The sequence below is a fragment of the Neovison vison genome, chromosome 13 (genome assembly GCF_020171115.1).
Source record: "Neovison vison isolate M4711 chromosome 13, ASM_NN_V1, whole genome shotgun sequence".
NCBI classification, from domain to species: domain Eukaryota; kingdom Metazoa; phylum Chordata; class Mammalia; order Carnivora; family Mustelidae; genus Neogale; species Neogale vison.
In genome coordinates, this window is record NC_058103.1 from 28,746,037 (window position 1) to 28,765,311 (window position 19,275).

The 19,275-nt window shown below is 42.0% G+C and overlaps 1 protein-coding gene across 2 annotated transcripts in view; it reads left to right on the forward strand.

The window, feature by feature from the left end:
* TDP1 (tyrosyl-DNA phosphodiesterase 1) overlaps positions 1-19,275 on the forward strand; it is an 85,159-nt gene that overhangs the window by 10,323 nt on the left and 55,561 nt on the right. For both annotated transcript variants that reach the window (XM_044229959.1, XM_044229960.1), the window contains 7 exons: positions 2,866-2,900; positions 8,125-8,217; positions 11,942-12,109; positions 12,550-12,628; positions 14,678-14,857; positions 15,655-15,703; positions 17,900-17,966. In XM_044229959.1, coding sequence (XP_044085894.1) covers positions 2,866-2,900; positions 8,125-8,217; positions 11,942-12,109; positions 12,550-12,628; positions 14,678-14,857; positions 15,655-15,703; positions 17,900-17,966 — 671 coding nt within the window. The remainder of the gene's footprint in view (positions 1-2,865; positions 2,901-8,124; positions 8,218-11,941; positions 12,110-12,549; positions 12,629-14,677; positions 14,858-15,654; positions 15,704-17,899; positions 17,967-19,275) is intronic.

Sequence of the window (19,275 nt, forward strand, 5' to 3'; positions counted from 1 at the left end):
TATGTGGCATTTCATGCAAGAAACCGGCACATGGGGGAGAGAAAAACAAGAATTTTTCATAGTAGGATTTCCTTCCTGTGGAATTGGTGGCTGTGAAGTGGCTGGTGTCATACTGACCTTCTCCTGTTTCAGCAACTGGCCAGTCCGTTTTCAGGCAGCCATGTTCAGATACTTCCACTGCCCCTTTCTCTCCTTGCCAGAGTGAGATGGCCTCCGGGTTTCTGCTCTTGGAGTGCGTTGACAAGAGTGACTACATGGAACCTAGATGACTTGTCTCCATTTTTTTTCTAGTGTTTTTTTCTCCCTCTTCATATAAGATGTAAGAATTCCAACTCATTTTGATGTTCTTTCAACTATATAGTGTTATCTGTGTATATGTGGGGGTTTTTTAAAGATTTTTATTTATTTATTTAACAGAGATCATAAGTAGGCAGAGAGGGGGGGAAGCAGGCTCCCCGCTGAGCAGAGAGCCCAATGCAGGGCTCGATCCCAGGACTCTGAGATCATGACCTGAGCTGAAGGCGGAGGCTTTAACCCACTGAGCCACCAAGGCACCCCTATGTGGTTATTTTTAAAGATTTAAAGAGAGAAACCTCACTCGGATCAACCTTACGCTGGTCCTAAATTTTTCCTACGATTTAACCCACAGTACTTTAAATGTTTTTTTTTTTTATATATATTTTATTTATTTATTTGACAGACATGACAAGTAGGCAGAGAGGCAGGCAGAGAGAGAGAGAGAGAGGAGGAAGCAGGCTCCCCGCCAAACAGAGAGCCCGATGCGGGGCTCGATCCCAGAACCCTGGGACCATGACCCGAGCCGAAGGCAGAGGCTTTAACCCACTGAGCCACCCAGGCGCACCCCCCCCCGACAGTACTTTATATATAGGTGGAGTTTTAAAAGTCACTCCTTACCCAACATGTTTGTGGCTCACCTTCTACACATAGATAAGCCTCAGCTTGGCATTTGCCTAAAATCCCTTGGTTGCTTTTGTTTCCAAAAGCAGAAGAGGTTTAACTGCAATAGGGTGCTAATGAGACTAATTGTAGGTGGAAAATAACACAGGAATCCTAAAGACCAGTCAGGAAATCCGTGGGAATAGGAGGTCTTTTTCAGGTACTACTAGCTCCTTGTACTGAAAAGTAGGGTGGGGGTGTGTGGTCGGTCTGGTGGTATGCTCCGGCCGGCCGCTAGAGGGCATGGTCGTCTTTAGCTTGAGTAAAGAGCTGTTCAGAAGGTCTCATTTCTAATCTAGAGATTTGTGGCCCTATCCTGACCTGTTGAAATATAGTTATATCTTGTCTCTAAGATGAATTCTTTTGGGGGGGGGCGGTGTGGCACAACATAGTGTTACTTGATGAAGCTGAGGCATACTAGTCAAAGAATCAGCAGATGCTCCCATTTTGCACATGCAGGACCAGTGGGAAGAGATTGAGACCTTGTGGTTCAAACTGAGACCTCAAGGTTCAAACTGCCTGGGTTCTGCAGTTCTCTTCCCACTAACTATGCCCTTCTGGGCCCATCACTTAACTTCTGAAAGCCTGATTTGTTTATCTTTAGGATGGATTGCTAATCGTTTTTTTCATTGGGTTTTTATGCTGAGGATTTGGTGTGTTTGCCTAAAAAGCATCCATTAACTGTCCCCTGTTCAAGTTACTGTCCTTGTGCTTAGACTTGCACAAGAGCAAACAGCTTATAGCGAAACTAAACTTGGAAGCCAGACTTTTGACCATTGCTTTATCTGAGCTAAATATCAGTTTACAGGGAGACTGTCTTCAGTCTAATTCTGTAATTTTAAAGACCTTCTGTTTCCTGGTCTCTTGATTTGTGTGGCCAGAACATACAAATGAATTCTGGCCTGTGAGCATCCGCAAACACTGCGCTTAGGAACGTAGTGAGCGGGGCCACCTGTCAGAGCATCCCCAAGGCGGGCTGCGTCATACTACCCTGTATTCTGGTGGCATCTTTCTTGCTCCAGCAAACAGGTCCATCCCTCTGCCCTGTTGGGGCGGAGAGCTTGATTGTAGTAGCGCTTGGTTCCATTTGTAGAGTGCTTATCCCTCGGAGGCTCTAATTTCTAGCCAGTCCGTGTAATTGTCTCATTTACTCCTAAAACTCTGAATCCCCTGACAGCACCCTCATTGTAAAGAGGAGTAAGATAAGGCACAGAAATTTAAGTATTTTTCAAAGTCACCCAGAGTTGTAGGTTTGGGATTTGTGTCCCTACACCTGCATTCCTCACTGTTGACCTGGTTTGACATTTCTGTTTAACACTTTCATAGCCTCCATCTTCAGGCATATTCTACTTAACCAAGGTCTTGCTATACCAGATGTTACATGAAAATGTTTTAATTCTCCACCCACTCCTGTTTGTTTGTAAAGGTATCATTTTGTAGTAGGAAAATAGATTGAATACATTATCTCTTTTCAGCACTTGTTAGGTTGTCAGTATAAGAGAACTTCTGTTTCAGCACCACAATGCATACTGCTATCACATTTTTTTTTTATATATGGTCTGGAAACTTTCTGATACATTAATTTCTGAATAAGCCAAATATCTTAAAACTTTGCATAGGGTCTCATTTTGTTTTTTGGCAACTAAAGAAATCCTGCGTCTTGCTTCTTGATTACTATAATTAAAAATGGAGTAGGTATCAAATCATTCTGGCTAATAGAAAAAAATCTTAATGAGCCTCACTGGGTAGGATTTTGAAAGTTGTAGTGTCAGTCCAGGGCTTGTCCACTAGAGGGCAGTAAAAACAATTCAAAACAAAGTTGACCTGAACCCTTTGTAACCTGATTTCCAATAGATAGGGATATTGAGTTTGTTCAAAATAAGTGACTCAATTTCTTTTTCATCCTAGGCAAAGTTGGATATTGCATTTGGAACACACCACACGTAAGCAAGTTTTTATGAGATGGGGGAGGGTATGATTTTATGAGAGCCAAGGAGGCTGTTCCAAAAAGTGCTTTTGAAGGAACTCACAGGTGACAGTTTTGCCAGGGAAAAGAGTCTGTCAGTAAAAATTAGAGGCAGTGGAGCCGTTTACTAATGGCCTTAAGACAACGTCCTGGGATTCTGGCTTTCAGTATGAAAATCTGAATCTGTGATGAACATTTCTTACAGCCAGCTTGAGGGGAATATTTGGCGGTTGTGTGGTCTGTGGTTATGGATGACTGTATGTGTCAGTCATGTGCCTGTGGATTCTACTACCTTAACGTCTGGGGATCTCTTAGGATGCTGAGTTTCATTAAATAGACTATTGTTAGGTCAGCCTCATGCTGTGATAGAAAAAAACTATTTTACAAAGTTGGTCTTTTTTGTTTGTTTTTAAGATTTTTATTTATTTATTTGACAGAGAGAGACCACAAGTAGGCAGAAAAGCAGGCAGAGGGGAGGGGGAAGCAGGTTCCCTGCTGAGCAGAGAGCCTGATGTGGGGCTCGATCCTAGGACCTTGAGATCATGACCTGAGCCGAAAGCAGAGGCTTAATCCACTGAGCCACCCAGACACCCCTATTTTACAGAGTTGTTAACTTGAGAAGCTGATGCATATTCCTGCTCAAGACTTCTCAGAAGTTCCTTTTAGAATAACTTTGAGAAGTTGTAAACTAGACAGGAAAAACCCCTATTACTTCCTGCTTGACACATACCCAGTGATCAGCTTGACTCCTGTTCTACTGCCGTGAGCCCAGCTGTTGGAGCCTTTTTACATAATTATTCTATAAATGAGAAAAAGAATAAGATATGGTTGTCCCTGTTTCAATATTTTTATGAATCACATTTCTCTAGAAAGGATTTATCAGAAGGATGTGACAAAGCCTCATCTCGGAGACCAGCACTGGAAATGGGTTGGTATTGCAAGCAGATTCCTTCAGATCCATCTCTGGGGCAAGAAGCAATCTCATAGGAGGAATATTAGTCCTGAGCCTCGCCATAGTCATCCTTTTCTTGATGTTATAGTGACTTGAAATAAGGAAATACGTTCATCTTTTTAATGGCAAAATGCATTTTGCAGCATACAGCCTATTTTCAAAATGAACTAGGGCCGGAAGAGTTGAGCCATTTCATAAGAGGATGCCTTTCAGTGCTACATCATCTGGTCTAGATGCCCTTGAGTAAATGTTGCAGTGTTTACCAACCATCCCTGATTGGTAGCTTCTAACAGGACAGGGTTTGAGGATTGTTAGGAACTTTAAGCATTTAGCTCAGATATAAATTACTCTTTAGTAGCACCGAGGTCACAGGATGCCAGCTTCAGCAAAGGATACAAAATAGCCTTGAATAGACTGAATAGGTGTCTTGGGCTCCTCTCTCTGCATCACAGGAGAGCCTGGCGGTGGATGGCAATAGTCACCCTGTCATAGAGAGACATTCTGCCCGCAGTAAATAGCACCAGATGGACCTTAGCCCACTGCCCTAAGCTGGACCCTGAGCATAAAGATCTTACTGATTCTGAAATACTGTCTCCCATTTGGGGCCTGGACATGGTATGCTAGGTCTCTAGTGCCAGCACCCTGCACTAGCCACCCATTTCGTGCCAGCAGTCAGCACCGGGCTTAATCATGCTGCAGTTAACAGGCTGGCACATAGGAGAGCCCATGTCTTCCATCTTCATTTCAATTACACTGTAAGTCCTGTGACGGACAGGGTGTGTTGGGCTTGGCCAGGATCTAGCATAATGACATTTGATTGATCCTAGAGAGGCTATCTTTTTTTATGCTATTTAACAAATTATTTGGGCTTCCTTTTCATTATATAGAGGTTCTGAGTAGACAAGCAGTTACCTTCCAGCTACTGTTGAAGATAGAACTACAACTCCTTTTTTATTCTTGTTTGTTTACAGCTAAAAGTGACCTCGTGTTTTTCCTTTGGTCTGCTCCTTCTCCCACACCCCCGTTACACACACACACTTAGCAGGTTGAACCCAGCAGCTACTCACTTGGAGTTGTGAATGCCTAGGGAAGCAATTATAACAGAGCCCTTCCCAGCCACATAGTCTGTGTAGTTTTTACATAGTGTTAAAATGCCAGTATCTTGTAGGAGATTAAACTCATGCCTTGAATTTACTCCATTGCTCGTTTAAAAAAATTTTTTTAAAGAATTCATTAAATATTGAGACACAGGGGCGCCTGGGTGGCTTAGTGGGTTAAGCCTCTGCCTTCGACTCAGGTCATGATCTCAGGGTCCTGGGATCGAGCCCCACATCAGGCTCTCTGCTCAGCAGGGAGCCTGCTTCCACCTCTCTCTCTGTGTGCCTCTCTGCCTATTCGTGATCTCTCTCTGTCAAATAAATAAAATAAAATCTTTAAAAGTTAAATAAATATTAAGACACAGTTTTAGTGTTTTGAGACTTAATAATTCTTTTAGCTCTTAGTGTTTGGGTGAGAGAGGCCAAATTATAGGAGTTAGAAAAAGGAGGAAACCTTCCAGCTCCTGGTGCTGGGGTGTCATGTGCCTCCCAACTTGAGAGTGTAGCTGCCACAGTAAATAGGAAGTAGTCTTTGACATTCAATTTAGCAAGCATGTATCGACCACGTACTGTGCACAGAGCATCCAAAGACAACCATGATGTAGCCCCCCTCCCCCCTGCAATCATCATCCCTCTTAGGTACAATAAACATGCTTTCTCTGCGTCTCTGTAGGATGCCATGCAGTCGCAGGGCCTGTCACCCAGTGCTTTAGAATTCTGAAGCTCTTCAGTGTCCCCCAGGGCTGGGAGCAAAAGTACTTCGGGCCCTGAGAATCCATAGCAGGGAAGGAGGGAAACCAAAGCAGCCGAATGGCGAATGTCTAACTGGGAGTCAGTGGCAGACTACTGGGTGGTCCAGGCACCCCTTTCTGCTTGCATCTGTAGGCAGGCCTCCAACCACATATGACTTCGTCCTTCACCCCCCCGCAACGTTGTCCTACCCATTCACCCACTCACATACCAGTTGTGTGGAGGTCCTTGGCCCCGTTCTTCCTCAGTGAGAGGAAGATCCCAGCACACGTGATCTGAACAAGCTCTTCTGGCTTATTTAGGAACCGTGATCATCCCATTACCTACCCAGCATAGATTCTGCAGCTGTAAAATGAGACTGGTAAAGCCTCCCGGATTGCGTAGGGATTTGGTGTGTTGCTCTTCTGGAGAGCTGCTGGAATGCCTGGCCCATAGGTGCTCTGCAGACATTCGTGTTCTCCCCCTTTACAGGAATAACTCCAGATTTGGAAATCATCCCTTTTGCTGCTCCCACAACTTAACAGGTGACATGTAGGTCAACATTTGTTCAGGGGAGACCTCCTTTCTTAACCTTTATCCATTTTTAATTGTGATTCTCATTAGCTCATGCCATTTTGTGTGAGATGATGGCTCTCTTTAGAGTAGTTCACGATTCTGTTGGGTATGATTCACTGACAGCAGTACATGATTTTCCTGATAATTGATGCCTTGATTAATGGAAATATTTGTGAAACTTCCATCTTGAATTCATAACTGTCCTTATTCTTAATTACAGTCAGCTGCTAATTTGGCAACTGTGTGTGTAAATCTGCCTAGATTTCAGGGAGCACATTTCATAAATGGAGAAAAAATGGGTTCAGCAGCTGTCACTTCTCCAGCTTTGCATTAACTTACTGTTTGCCAGCTTGGGTTAAATTCTCATTTTGGCAAGAGCTAAATCTCTCTTTTCTCTTCTGTGCAGTATATTTTTATATTAACTTCCTCCTGTCCGAATACTATTCACAGTATTGTTTGGTGAGAACCAGTGGTTCATTTTGCCCCCCATGCATGAACTGACATCACAGGAGGTATTAAGTATAAGTAGCATTTTGGCCCCACTGGACATAGGGAAGAGTGACTGCCTTGAGGAGTGAATCTCTAGTTACATGGAGAGAACTTAGATTCCTGAAATAATTAGGAAACAATTGGGAAGCCAAAAGCCCTCCAGTAACAGATGAAGGAATGAAGCAAGACACTGAGGGAGTCCTGGAAATGCACATGTGAGAGAGTTTGTTTCACGAACCATGTTATGTTTCCTTCTCACAACCCTATGCAGCAAGGAAGGGGTTGATCCTTCACTTTTAAATGAGAAACTGAGGGACACTGAGTGACTTCCTTAGGGTCCTATGGCCTCCAACTGATGACTGGAGTTTAGGTCTTCAGCTTCAAAGAAAGCTCTTTTTTGTTCCTATTCCTTCTCCTGCTAGAATTAAAATACGAGAACTCTGTCTGATAACTGGAGGCCTGGGGAAGGAAGGCCCATGGCAAAGGGAGGACTCAACTGGGTCTGATTTTAGTAAATAAAGGAAAGACTTATTTCAAGGTGAGATACACATTAGTGATTAGTATGGCATTTGTGGAGTATAAGAAAAGATCAGTCTTAGGATAGTGAAGCATTTTCAAATTTCTCTAAACTGCAACTCACATTAAAAAATACAATGTACATTTCAGTTTGTTATATTTGTCCATACTCATATGCTAAAACTAGCTATTTAAATGTCTACAATATATTTTTGAGTTTTTATACTTTATTGCAACTTTTTTCTTTCTTTAAGATTTATCTATTTCTGAGAGAGAGTATAAGCAGGAGGGGCAGAGGGAGAGAGAATTTCAAGCAGACTCTCTGTTGAGCGCAGAGCCTGCCATGGTGTTTGATCTCACAACCCTGAGATAGTGACCAGAGCCAAAATCAAGAGTCCGATGCTTAACTAACTGAGCCACCCAGGCGCCTCTTTATTGTAACTTCTTAAAAAATGCTAGCCATTAAAAAAAAAAAAATGCTAGCCATAATATAGCAAGAGGTTGTGATCTTACTTCAAAAAACACTGGACAAGAAGGTTTCCATGGTCCCGAACAGTAGTGGGTAACAGCTAAGGGTAAGGGCTCAAAGTGTCAGGCTTGGCCCTGCAGGCAGGATGAGGCCAGTTGATTTACTGATACTCAGAGCATTTTGGAAGGTGGTTTTCTACCTATCACTAAAATGGACTTTGATTTTTAATGTGTAGAAGAAATGAGGATTGTAAATGTTAAAAGAGTATTAGAATGGTCTAAGCACTCCTTCAGCTGATGGTATTTGCACTGGGAAAAGAGTACATATTTTAAAAGTAATGTTAATGCTTTTGTTCTTCTCTTTGTTATTAAAGGAAAATGATGTTACTGCTGTATGAAGAAGGCCTCCGGGTTGTCATACACACCTCCAACCTCATCCATGCTGACTGGCACCAGAAAACTCAGGGGTTTGTAGGCTTCTGTTTACTATACAGCAGTGGCTATGGGTGGCATTCCCTTTCTCTTATATTGTTAAAACAGAACAAAACAAAAAACAAAACCCCTCACATGTGGCATAGAGAAGAAACCCACACAGAAATAGTATTTTGTTGCACCCCTCACCCCCCAGGCCCACCCTCTTGAAGTAACGAGTGCTAACAGTTTAGTACATACACATCTGTGACTATTGTATGTGTAAACAGAAGGACCTTTTTTCCTTAGCTCTTACAAAAACAGGATTATACATACTCTACAGCCAAGCGCAGGGAACAGCATATGCAAAGGATCTGAGGCAGGAGATGGGGTGTAAAATGAAAGGTCTGAACCCATTTTTCTGATGAGACCCATCAGTAACTTGGCCCAGTACCCACTGTACTTTGGCTTGCCATTTCCCAAATGGTAGTGAAGGGGAACTTAGTGGTTAATCATCTGTTAAAAACTTCCTGTCATCCTCAGTTTATTTTTCCATAAAAGAAATCTGATGTATTTTTAGAGCCGTTGATATGTTCATATGGTCATGAATCGCCAAGAGAAAAATTGAATTTGAAATTTTTTCATGCTTTTTTTTTAATTACTAATCCTTTGTCCTCAGTATACTTACTCCAGATCTAGTCTTTGAGTCCTTTTAAGAAGAGGGGCTGGGGGTTTTTTTGTTTTAGGGATTTGCTTAAATCAAGTTTTAAGCACTGTTTTCCCAGTTGGTAGGCTCTTCGTTCTGGCTGGCTTTCATTTCCCTTTTTTAAGCCATTGTGTACACCTCTGCCTTCTCCGGGATTAGAAGAAACTCAAGCATTCCTCCTCACCTTTCACAGTTCCCATATTCTCCACTCTCCTCCTCCCTGCCTTACGCTCCCTGTCACTGCCTAGGCTGGGCTAGAACTCTTAATTTCAGAGCATGTTAGCAGAGCCCAAGTCATACCTTACGTTAACCTGAAATACAGGACCTTCTAGCCTCTGTCCCGTGGGCTTGATTTGATTCCACTGCTGTATAGAACAAGGGTACCCCTTCTCCCTTCAGACAGCCCTTCCAGCTTGAAAGGCAGGCTTTTCCCTGAGCCCGATATCTCTAGCTCTCTCTCTTCCCTTTCCCCAGCATAGCAAGGGGCTTAGAGCCTCACCCACAGTGCCTGGTAGTTTTTCTGTAAACATGTTCCAGTTTTCAAGTGTCCCACTGCTTCTCAAAATGCATTGAATTCCAGCTGGTTCAGGATGGAAGGGATCACCACTGTCTGAAAAGCCTCAGCCACAGGAGGACTCTTCTTGAGCAACAGAACTGAGTTAACTACACCTTTGCTGCACCTAGAGCTGCTTAGCTGCATGGTTGGGTTTTGAAACTCATGAGTCTTATGGAGTTTATCAAGTTGGCACTGATTCTTATGTGGCTCAAAGAGTCCCACCCCTGGCCCCCAGCTCTTTCTGGAGTCAGGAGCTTGAGCCATGCTCCTTTAAGTTGGCACATGGTTTCAAACTTAAAGTATGGAGGGTATGAAATCTCCCAACTTCCCTTTGCCAGCCACCCTCTAGTAGGGTACTGTTGTACTGTTATCTCACAGCGAGTCTAGATTCTAATCCAAAATTTGCATTTTTGTGTTGTGGGTTATAATTTTTTAAATGTTTAAAAATAGTCCTTTGGTGTAATTTTCACAGTTGGTCCACTAGTTATGCTCTGCTGGTCCTGGTCTGCTGTACAAGCCTTTCAGCCATCCTTTTTAGCTGCTGCTCGGTCTGCCTGTTAATTTCTCACTGAAAATTATTTGGCCCACGCTAATTACACATTTTACTTTGTCAAGTGCTAAAAACACCTCACATCTCCGTATCCTGGTTTAGAAAGTTGTCACCTGTCCTGTTCCTCATCCAGACACTGATGGGAGGGAGCCTTTAATCCAGGAGGAGCCCAGCAGCCTGTGAGCTCCGAATTGCTATGTGTGAGGGAGATACTGACACATCCGTCCAGCCCGGTGTGCTCGTTACTCATGTAGAGCGCCAGGCGCTCACAGAGCGCGTTGGGCTGGCCCCAAAGGACACAGCCAGTTAGAAGCAGATCTGGCCCCAGAACCTGCGCTGTAGTCCTCTTCACACATGTTACCCCTTGTCCAAGGGGTCTCTTCAAGATGGGAAGGAAAGGTGTGACATGCCACCCAGCTAGATATGTGTGCAGAGTTCAGAAGATGTATAGGCAGGATCCTTGCAATTCTGGATGCTTCCTGCCCTGGTGGCCTGCATCTCCCCAGTCTCCTTTGAGGGGTACCAGGTGAAAGAGGAATTGGGCAGTTTGTCTTTGGGCTTAACGGGTAGAACTGCAGGGGGGTAGCCACAGAAGCAGAAAGCTGGTGACAGCAAATACGTCTTTAGCGCTTGGTTAAGCCTGACATTGCTCATTATCTCAAGTGTGAGGCGCACACACCCTGTGATGCGGGACTGCTGGCCCGGGCAATTTTGCAGCTGAAACTGAGCACGAGGTTTGAAACCATATTTCTTTGTGATCTGTCATGGAGCCTGTCATAGAGGGATGGGGTTTAGGTATGCTTTTCCCACTTGTGGGTGCATAGAAGTTTAGGTGAAGGGAATTACCCTCCTTTGAGGAGAATCGGTGAAATGAAAGATAACTTTAATACATTGCTTACTAGGTTGTTTGAAAGTGTGCAGTTAGTAAATGTAATAGCATTAAATGTGATATCTGCTCTTTGCAGGCACCAGGAAAGTACAGAATATGAAAAGATTTCATACTGCTATAGCATATACCTCATGAAAATGAGTTTATTGTAAATAGATTTGTATATACATTTTTCTTAGTATATACTTTTTTTTTTTAAAGATTTTATTTTGTATTTATTTATTTGAGACAGAGAGAGAGAGATCACAAATAGGCAGAGAGACAGGCGGGAGGAGGGGAAGCAGGCTCCCTGCTGAGCAGAGAGCCCGATGCGGGGCTTGATCCCAGGACCCTGGCCTGAGCTGAAGGCAGAGGCTTTAACCCACTGAGCCACCCAGGCGCCCCTAGTATATACATTTTTTTTTTTTAAAGATTTTATTTATTTATTTGACAGAGAGAGATCACAAGTAGGCAGAGAGGCAGGCAGAGAGAGAGAGGAGGAAGCAGGCCCCCTGCCGAGCAGAGAGCCCGACTCGGGACTCGATCCCAGGACCCTGAGATCATGACCCAAGCCGAAGGCAGCGGCTTAACCCACTGAGCCACCCAGGCGCCCCTAGTATATACATTTTTATATATACATTTTTCTTTGTATATACATTTTTCTTGTCTAAAGAGCTACATGGGGGTAGCTTGCTGGGGTTGCTACAGGTGGTATGGATTTGCTGTGACCATTAGGCATGCAGCTATTAGGTATTGTCGTGGGGTCTTAGCAGTGTGGAGGTGAGGGGCGGGGGTAAAGAATAAGGAAGGTGTGGCCAAAGAGGGAGCATAGAGCATTGAGTTGTAAGAAATGGGCAGAGGCAGGGTCCTACATTCATGGTGAGGTATTGAAAAATCATTCTGAATATTGTGGAAGCCGTTGGAGTGGTACGATGGGATTTATGCTTATGTTCCCTAATGATGCACTCTACTTACCATGTGGACACGAAGTGCGATTCACCTCTTCCTTAGGGTGAGTGTGTAGTCTGCAGAGGTATCACAGTGATCAGTTGCTTTCCTGACTGTTTTGTTGTTGTTGTTGTTTTGTTTTTCTATTCCAGAATATGGTTGAGCCCCTTATACCCACAAATTATCCATGGAACCCACAGATCTGGAGAATCAACAACACATTTTAAAGCCGATCTCATCAGCTACTTGACGGCTTATAATGCTCCTTCACTCAAGGAGTGGATAGATACCATCCACAAACATGATCTGTCTGAAACCAAGTATGTGTTACTTAGCAATTTGGGATTCTTAAAGCCAGTGAATACCTTGAGGGCCGTACCGTAGCTGCAGTGCAGGAGCCTTGGAAGGAGGTGGAATGATACCTGGCTGTCGTGAGAGCACATTCTCTCACTATCTGCCTCTCCTAGATCTGAGGAGCTAAAGTGGAGGCCAGTAATCTTCCTGCTCACCATAAGCCTCCTTCTGGAGTACTCCTGAAGCTACACAATTTCATTGCTGGTACCTTACCCTTGTGAGTGTTCCACCATGATTAGATGTGCTTGAAAATGAGTGTCAGTTATTGTCCTGAGGAGGCATCTCAAGAAAGTAGGTGGTCTCTTAGAACATCTCATGATAACATTAGTTTTTGTGTGTATTTTGTTATTTGGGGGTCCACGAATCATATCACTCTTTCTGTAACTTGTGTTTTATGTTCTTTTAGTGTTTATCTTATTGGATCAACCCCAGGACGCTTTCAAGGAAGTCAAAAAGATAATTGGGGACATTTTAGACTTAGAAAGGTAACAGAATTTTTACTATTTTGTTATAATTAGTGTATATTTTTCATAATATATTTGGATGGCAGCTTCATAATAGCACAATTGTGGGTGAACAGCATGCTCTCGATTATAGTTTTCAGTAATTTTTAGTGTATTGCCTTTTTGAGGTATACATTGCTCTAAATGGCAGAAGTATAAAGACTTTTTTAGTTACTTTATTTCTTAGATTTCTCATTCATGCAGCTATTGTTGCTTTTGATTTCTGAAGGAAAAAAATTTGAAGGATTTTTAACATACAAATTCAACAAAGAACAGAAAAATACTATTGAGTAAAGGCTACAACTGTGCTAGGATGTATTTTGTTTACTAACCAGAGCCTTTAAGAATTATTACAAAAGCAGTCTTTGCTGCTGGTATGAAAATGAACAAAGAAAAGTCTTAACAAATTGAAACAAGCAAGTTCAAGATTATGGTTTTCTTCATCTCTGTTTAGGAGACCTATTAATGGCACTAATAAATTTCCCAAGTGGCTCTCCTAAAAACTTTACCTTTTTCTGTGAAGTATTGGTCATGTAAAAATTACTCTTGGTTAATGAAACTTAATTTCCTTTTTTGAATTGAGACCACAGCTGTTGAAAGCAGGTAGAATGTAGAAGGTAATATCCTCATGTCATGACCTAAAGAAGGCATTAGAGCACACAGGCTGAGTGGATAGCTTGGAGGCAGATTCTCATACATGGGTTCAAATCCTCACCTGTTTATAAGTCATGTGACCTGCCTCTCCTCTATAAAACAGGCATAATAACAGTACTTCACTCACAAAATTGCATAAGGATTAAGTGAACTAGAGAGGGCAAGGGGGCACTTGTTGAGCCTTCAGTGTGCTGGTTGGTGGCTGTCAGTTTGTGGCCTGATGGTTGAGAAAGGCTAGATGCTAGCACATAGTGTGTAGAATCAGTCTTCCTGGAGGGAAAAGAGCATCTTGGTTTCCAGACCACTTCTCCCACACACCTGCTGCATCACAGCTTCCTTCCAGGGAAGACAGGAATGGTCAGACTGGTCTTTCACTGACCTGTAAATGGAAGCCCAGGGACATGTCCAGGACCTTGTAGCAGATCAGAGGTCGAGCACCAGAATAGAAACTGGGTCTTGTAGCCGTCATCTCAGTCCTGTTTATTTTTTTTTTCCCTTTTTAAAAAAAATTTATTTATTTATTTATTTGTTTATTTATTTATTTGTCAGAGAGAGAGAGGGAGGGAGAGAGAGTGAGCACAAGCAGACAGAATGGCAGGCAGTGGCAGAGGGAGAAGCAGGCTCCCTGCCAAGCAAGGAGCCCGATGTGGGACTCAATCCCAGGACGCTGGGATCATGACCTGAGCCGAAGGCAGCCGCTTAACCTACTGAGCCACCCAGGCGCCCCTCAGTCCTGTTTCTTACACCGTGCTGCAGAAGGGCAGAAACTGAGAACTAGGATTTTTGGTAACCACGTTTATAATATTAATGCCTAAGCTGTGTTAAGAAAAATAATACTATGAAACTAAATAATCCATCAGTCAGAATATGATCTTCATTGGAGCTGCTGCGGCTTATTTTTCTTCAGCCTCTTGGAAGTAGACACTCAGTACTTGTTTAAGTAGATAAAATTTCCAAATATTTTTGAATTGTTTCTGCAGCTTTGCATAATTATAAAAGCAGGAAATGCAGATCAGGCTCCTGCAGTGCATAGGGTGCTCTGTATATATACATAAAAACACTCTTTAATTAACAATTAACAATTATTTCAAGGCAAAATCTCATTCCATATGGCAGGTCAGTGGTTTATCTGACATTCCTACTAAAAGGGATCTTTTTAAAAAAAATTGGTTTTGCTTTAATACAAATCAAAGAATTTTAGAAGAATACTTCTGTCCACTTATCCCATTAAAATATTTTTAGTATTTAAGCAACATTTTCCAAAGAAGAAAAAGTGAGTATGAAATTGATATGTAATATTTTCAGCATTTTTTGTTGATTAGGGGTTCCAAGGACAGAAAACCTGGTTCTGAGTTGTTAAAGCTTTTCTGTTCACAGCTACTGAAAGAGCATGCCTCTCCTAAAGGGGAGTCCTGGCCCATAGTAGGGCAGTTCTCAAGCATTGGGTCTATGGGAGCTGATGACTCAAAATGGTTGTGTTCTGAGTTTAAAGAAAGCTTGGTGACGCTGGGGAAGGAAAGTCGGACCCCAGGAAGAAGTGCCGTCCATCTTCATCTGGTGAGTGCCCTTCCTGCTTCACATAATCATGTTTAATCTCTAGTTCTGGAGAAGCATGAGAATTCATCCTCCCTCTCATAGAGGTTTTAGTCCGTGATTCTTGCGTGGAAACAGCAGTGCATTAGCACCATCGTGTGTGATCATGTGACCCTTGTATCCTCTGGTGCTGGGAGGGTGGGGCTCCATTTCAGCCACACACTAGTCTGGGATTTTTACATTCCTTCCTTCTGGTTCTCAAGCCAAAGAAAAAAATATTTGGTAAAGCATTAGCTCAGAACATTATTAGAGACTTTTGAATTAATAATTAATTTTGCAAAAAAAAATTAATTTTGCATTGAACTCAGGGTTAATTTGGCATTTTTGAGGGAGAAACTCAAATTGAAGTTTTTCATTGAATATATCTACTTCCTCTAGTTACTAGAAGTTACATTTTTTCATAAGATGGAAATTCGTAAAATTTAAACTATATTTTCTAAGTTTTAAAATGACTTAAAGATATTCTTTGTCAGAGAGTACACAAGTTGGGGAGCAGCAGGCAGAGGGAGAAGGAGGCTCCCTGCTGAGCAGGAAGCTCATTGTGGGACTTGGTCCCAGGACCCTGGGATTTTTGACCTGAGCCAAAAGCAGATGCCTAACTGACTGAGCCACCCAGGCGTTCCCTAAATGAAATCTTTCCAATTGAGATTTTCATCTTAAAAACATTCCTTTTAAGAAAGTTTCTTTAACATGGTACAATTTGACTGTTATTTTGTATTTTTCCTTTTTTTGAAATTTTTTTCATTTTCATTTATTTTTAGATCTATCCTTCTGTGGAAAATGTGCGAACCAGCTTAGAAGGATATCCAGGTAACTGTGGGAGACTGTCTCAGTTGCATTTTTTGGTGTATCTTTCATAAATGCCCTGGTAAACTTTTTCAAACAAGTAATAAAAATGTCATTCTCCTTGAGAAAAGAACTGGTTACAAATTTGGAGCATATTTTCCCTTAACTGGCTAACAATCATGGAAATAGGTAATATTGAGTAGTACTAGTTCCAAAGATGGTTCCATGCTTTTGGGCAATTTTAGTATGTTACTGAATCCTCACAGTAACACTGTGAGGACTTGTTCTGATTTCCACAAGTTAAGGTGGTCCCTCTGCCAAAAGTGGGTCTGTTGTCCAGAAAAGATGTCCGAATAAAACCACCTTCCCTGTTGCGTTCTGCCTTTCCAGATAATTCTAACGTGCCTTTCTCTGATCTCTCTCTCTGTATCCTCCTTGCTTGTGTCTGTGGCTCTGTGTGGTTCTTCCAGATTTGAATCACAGATATATTTAAGGTCCAGAACTTCTGCTTAATCTTGGTGTTGCCTAGTTGATACTTGAGCTTTCTGAAGCACTTCGTCTATAAATGCCTAGGATGATTTTGTAGGCAGCTTTCAACTTTGTTCGCTATTTTCCTTATACGTGCTGGACACTGAACTTATATTTGGAATCCAGCAGCCCTCCAGATAGCACATTCAGGAGGCAGTAACCAAAAACCCAAGCAGGTTTTGTCTCTGGAAAAAGGAAATCTGATTGGCATTTGCTCGTGTCTAGAAGCAGAATGCTTTGAATTAGACTAATTTGGTCCATTTATTGCTTGTCAAACCACAGGTGACCCTGCCAGAAATAACTTGGTTAAGGCTTAGAGTATAACGTATCAGCCCATTTGTTGCTACCTAATGGCAAAGCCAAAATTATTTCGCTGAGGCTTGAGACATGGTGATGTTTTAGTTTTAGTTGGTTTTTGTCTTTTCCTTTCTCCTCTTCTGTTAGACCAGATTCATTCAAAGTGTGCTTTTTAATGGGGAAGAACAAGGTATTTTCCATAAAACTATTTCATAACTGGCTCTGAATACGTTTTTAAGTTATTTGCAGTAGAGGATACGACATACCTTATGATGATTCAGAAATTTAAAGCCCTTTTTGGATATAGATTATTTATGGAGAGGTTCCAACATGTGTTTAGAAAGTCACTGGTGAATCTGCAATAGAACTTTTCCTCCTTTCAAAGATGAACAAAAACTGGCTACTAATTGTGTTTCCACTTGGAACTGTATCTCTACTTTCTATGCAGGAATATGGCATTTAGAATTACTTTTTAAAAACAACTGTTTACCGGACTTTTTTTTTTTTTTTTTTTTTTTTAAGATTTATATATTTGAGAGGGAAGGGGAGAGAGAGCAAGAATCTTAGGCACACTCCCTGTTGAGCGTGGAGCCCAACACAGGCCCTAGTCTCATGACCCTGAGATCATGACTGGAGCTAAAACCAAGTCAGACGCTTAACCAACTACCACCCAGGTGCCCCTGTACATTTTAACTTAAATTTAGTGATGACTATTCTGTTTGTAAGAATGTTTAGCTAATACAAACTCTGTTTGGGAATATCAGAAAATAAGAGGTAAAGGAAGCAGGAGGACTGAGTTTTCATCTTAGTGTGCCTTCCCAGCTGTCCTGCTCTTGGGCAAAAATGGAGATGCTCCAGACCACCTGCATGAGAACTGTAGGATAGGCCAGAGTTCTTTTTTTTTTTTTTTTGGATTTTATTTATTTATTTGACAGACAGAGATCACAAGTAGGCAGAGAGAGAGGAAGGGAAGCAGGCTCCCCGCCAAGCAGAGAGCCCAATGTGGGGCTCGATCCCAGGACTCTGAGACCATGACCGGAGCCAAAGGCAGAGGCTCTAACCCACTGAGCCACCCAGGCACCCCTCGGCCAGAGTTCTTAATGCAGTTTTTCAAAAACCTTCGAATCTGTGCTGTTATTGATATGTAAATTACCACCTCTGAGTGATTAAATAGTGCCTCTTTTCAGATTGTAAACTTGTACCATTTAACATGTATCCCTAAGTAAGGAAACCCCATAATGGAACATACCTAATACAAGTGTAGACCTTTTCTTTCAAAGAACCATTTCATAAGACGAAATAGGAAGTGGTATTGTTTTTTCAGTGTTTACTGTAGATTCTTAATGAAAGATCCTAAAATTATTTTCTATAATACTTGTTTTCTTCTTTTAAAAGCTGGGGGCTCTCTTCCCTATAGCATCCAGACAGCTGAAAAACAGAATTGGCTCCATTCCTATTTTCAGTAAGTAATTGGTTTAGAATGCTGCTATTGCTTCTTTAGGAATAAGAATGTTATTTATGTCAGTCTGTTCTTTTAAAAAAGAACCTTACATAATACAGCTGTATTTTTTCATCGACATATGTTAGTGATGGAAATAACTTAAAACAAGGTTTTGAACATTATTTGAAATAGGTTTTTAATACCAAAGAATGAAACTGATCTGTGAGGTTTGTATTTAAATATTGGCACTCAAAGAAAAAAAATAAAGATGATGATGGGTAACTTAGAATTTATGTAAGCAGTGTTTTAAAAAAATGTTATTTGAGTATAATTGACACACAGGAGTGCTTTAATTTCAGGTGTACGGTATAGTGTTTCAGCCGCATTTAGCTCCTATTTCCAGATTATAGTTCTTCCGTCTGCACATGAACACCCTGCGTGACTGCGGGCTTGCTGAGGGCCGACTCCACAGCACTCTTTCTCCAGGACATGGGCTCAGACTTGGTTTGTTGTAAGGGTTCAGTATATGGTTGAATGAACAGGGGAAAGGATTGTCATTTGTCCTCCTCTTGTTCCACTATGCATACTGCATGTTCTAGGCCATTGCACTTCCCTGCTGGCTCCAGGCATTTATTACACTTGATGGCTGTAAACCAAGGCAGGTTGCATCTTAGTAGATTGCAGGCTAATTCAGTGTGTCTTTGAGAGGCCGTTGGGAGATTATTCCCTACAGAGAATATTTATATTGAGCTCCTTTCCCAGGTCTTTCAAGTGAATTTAATGATCGAGGGGATGGTCTACCTAATCTTAACTTTGGTCTCAGCCTCTTCCCTTTGCAAGCAAGGATGTTGCCTCATGATGTAGGTCCTTTTTTCCTATAGAACTCAGTCCTACAGTACTGGCAAGTAAATGTCAGCCTTGGACTGAAGTGTTTCTGAATCCCCCCCCCATTTTTTTAAAAGATTTTTATTTACTTGACAAGAGAACACAAACAGGGAGAGCAGCAAAGGGAGAGGGAGAAGCAGGCTCCCTGCTGAGCAGGCTTGATCCCAGGACCCTGAGATCATGACCTGAACTGAAGGCAGGTGCTTAACCCACTGAGCCACCCAGGCACCCCATCCTGCTTTTCAACATTGTTTTAATGTTCATCCTGTCGGCATTTTTCCCATTTTGTACTTACTTTGAACAGACTTTTCCTGAGCCCGTACTTGGTAATACACTATGGGAGCCTGATTCCTCCTCTTAAGGAGCTCATAGTCCATGTAGGAGACGAGACATGCAAACATGCAGTTGAAAGCACAACAGAAGTAATAGACATGAGTATATACAT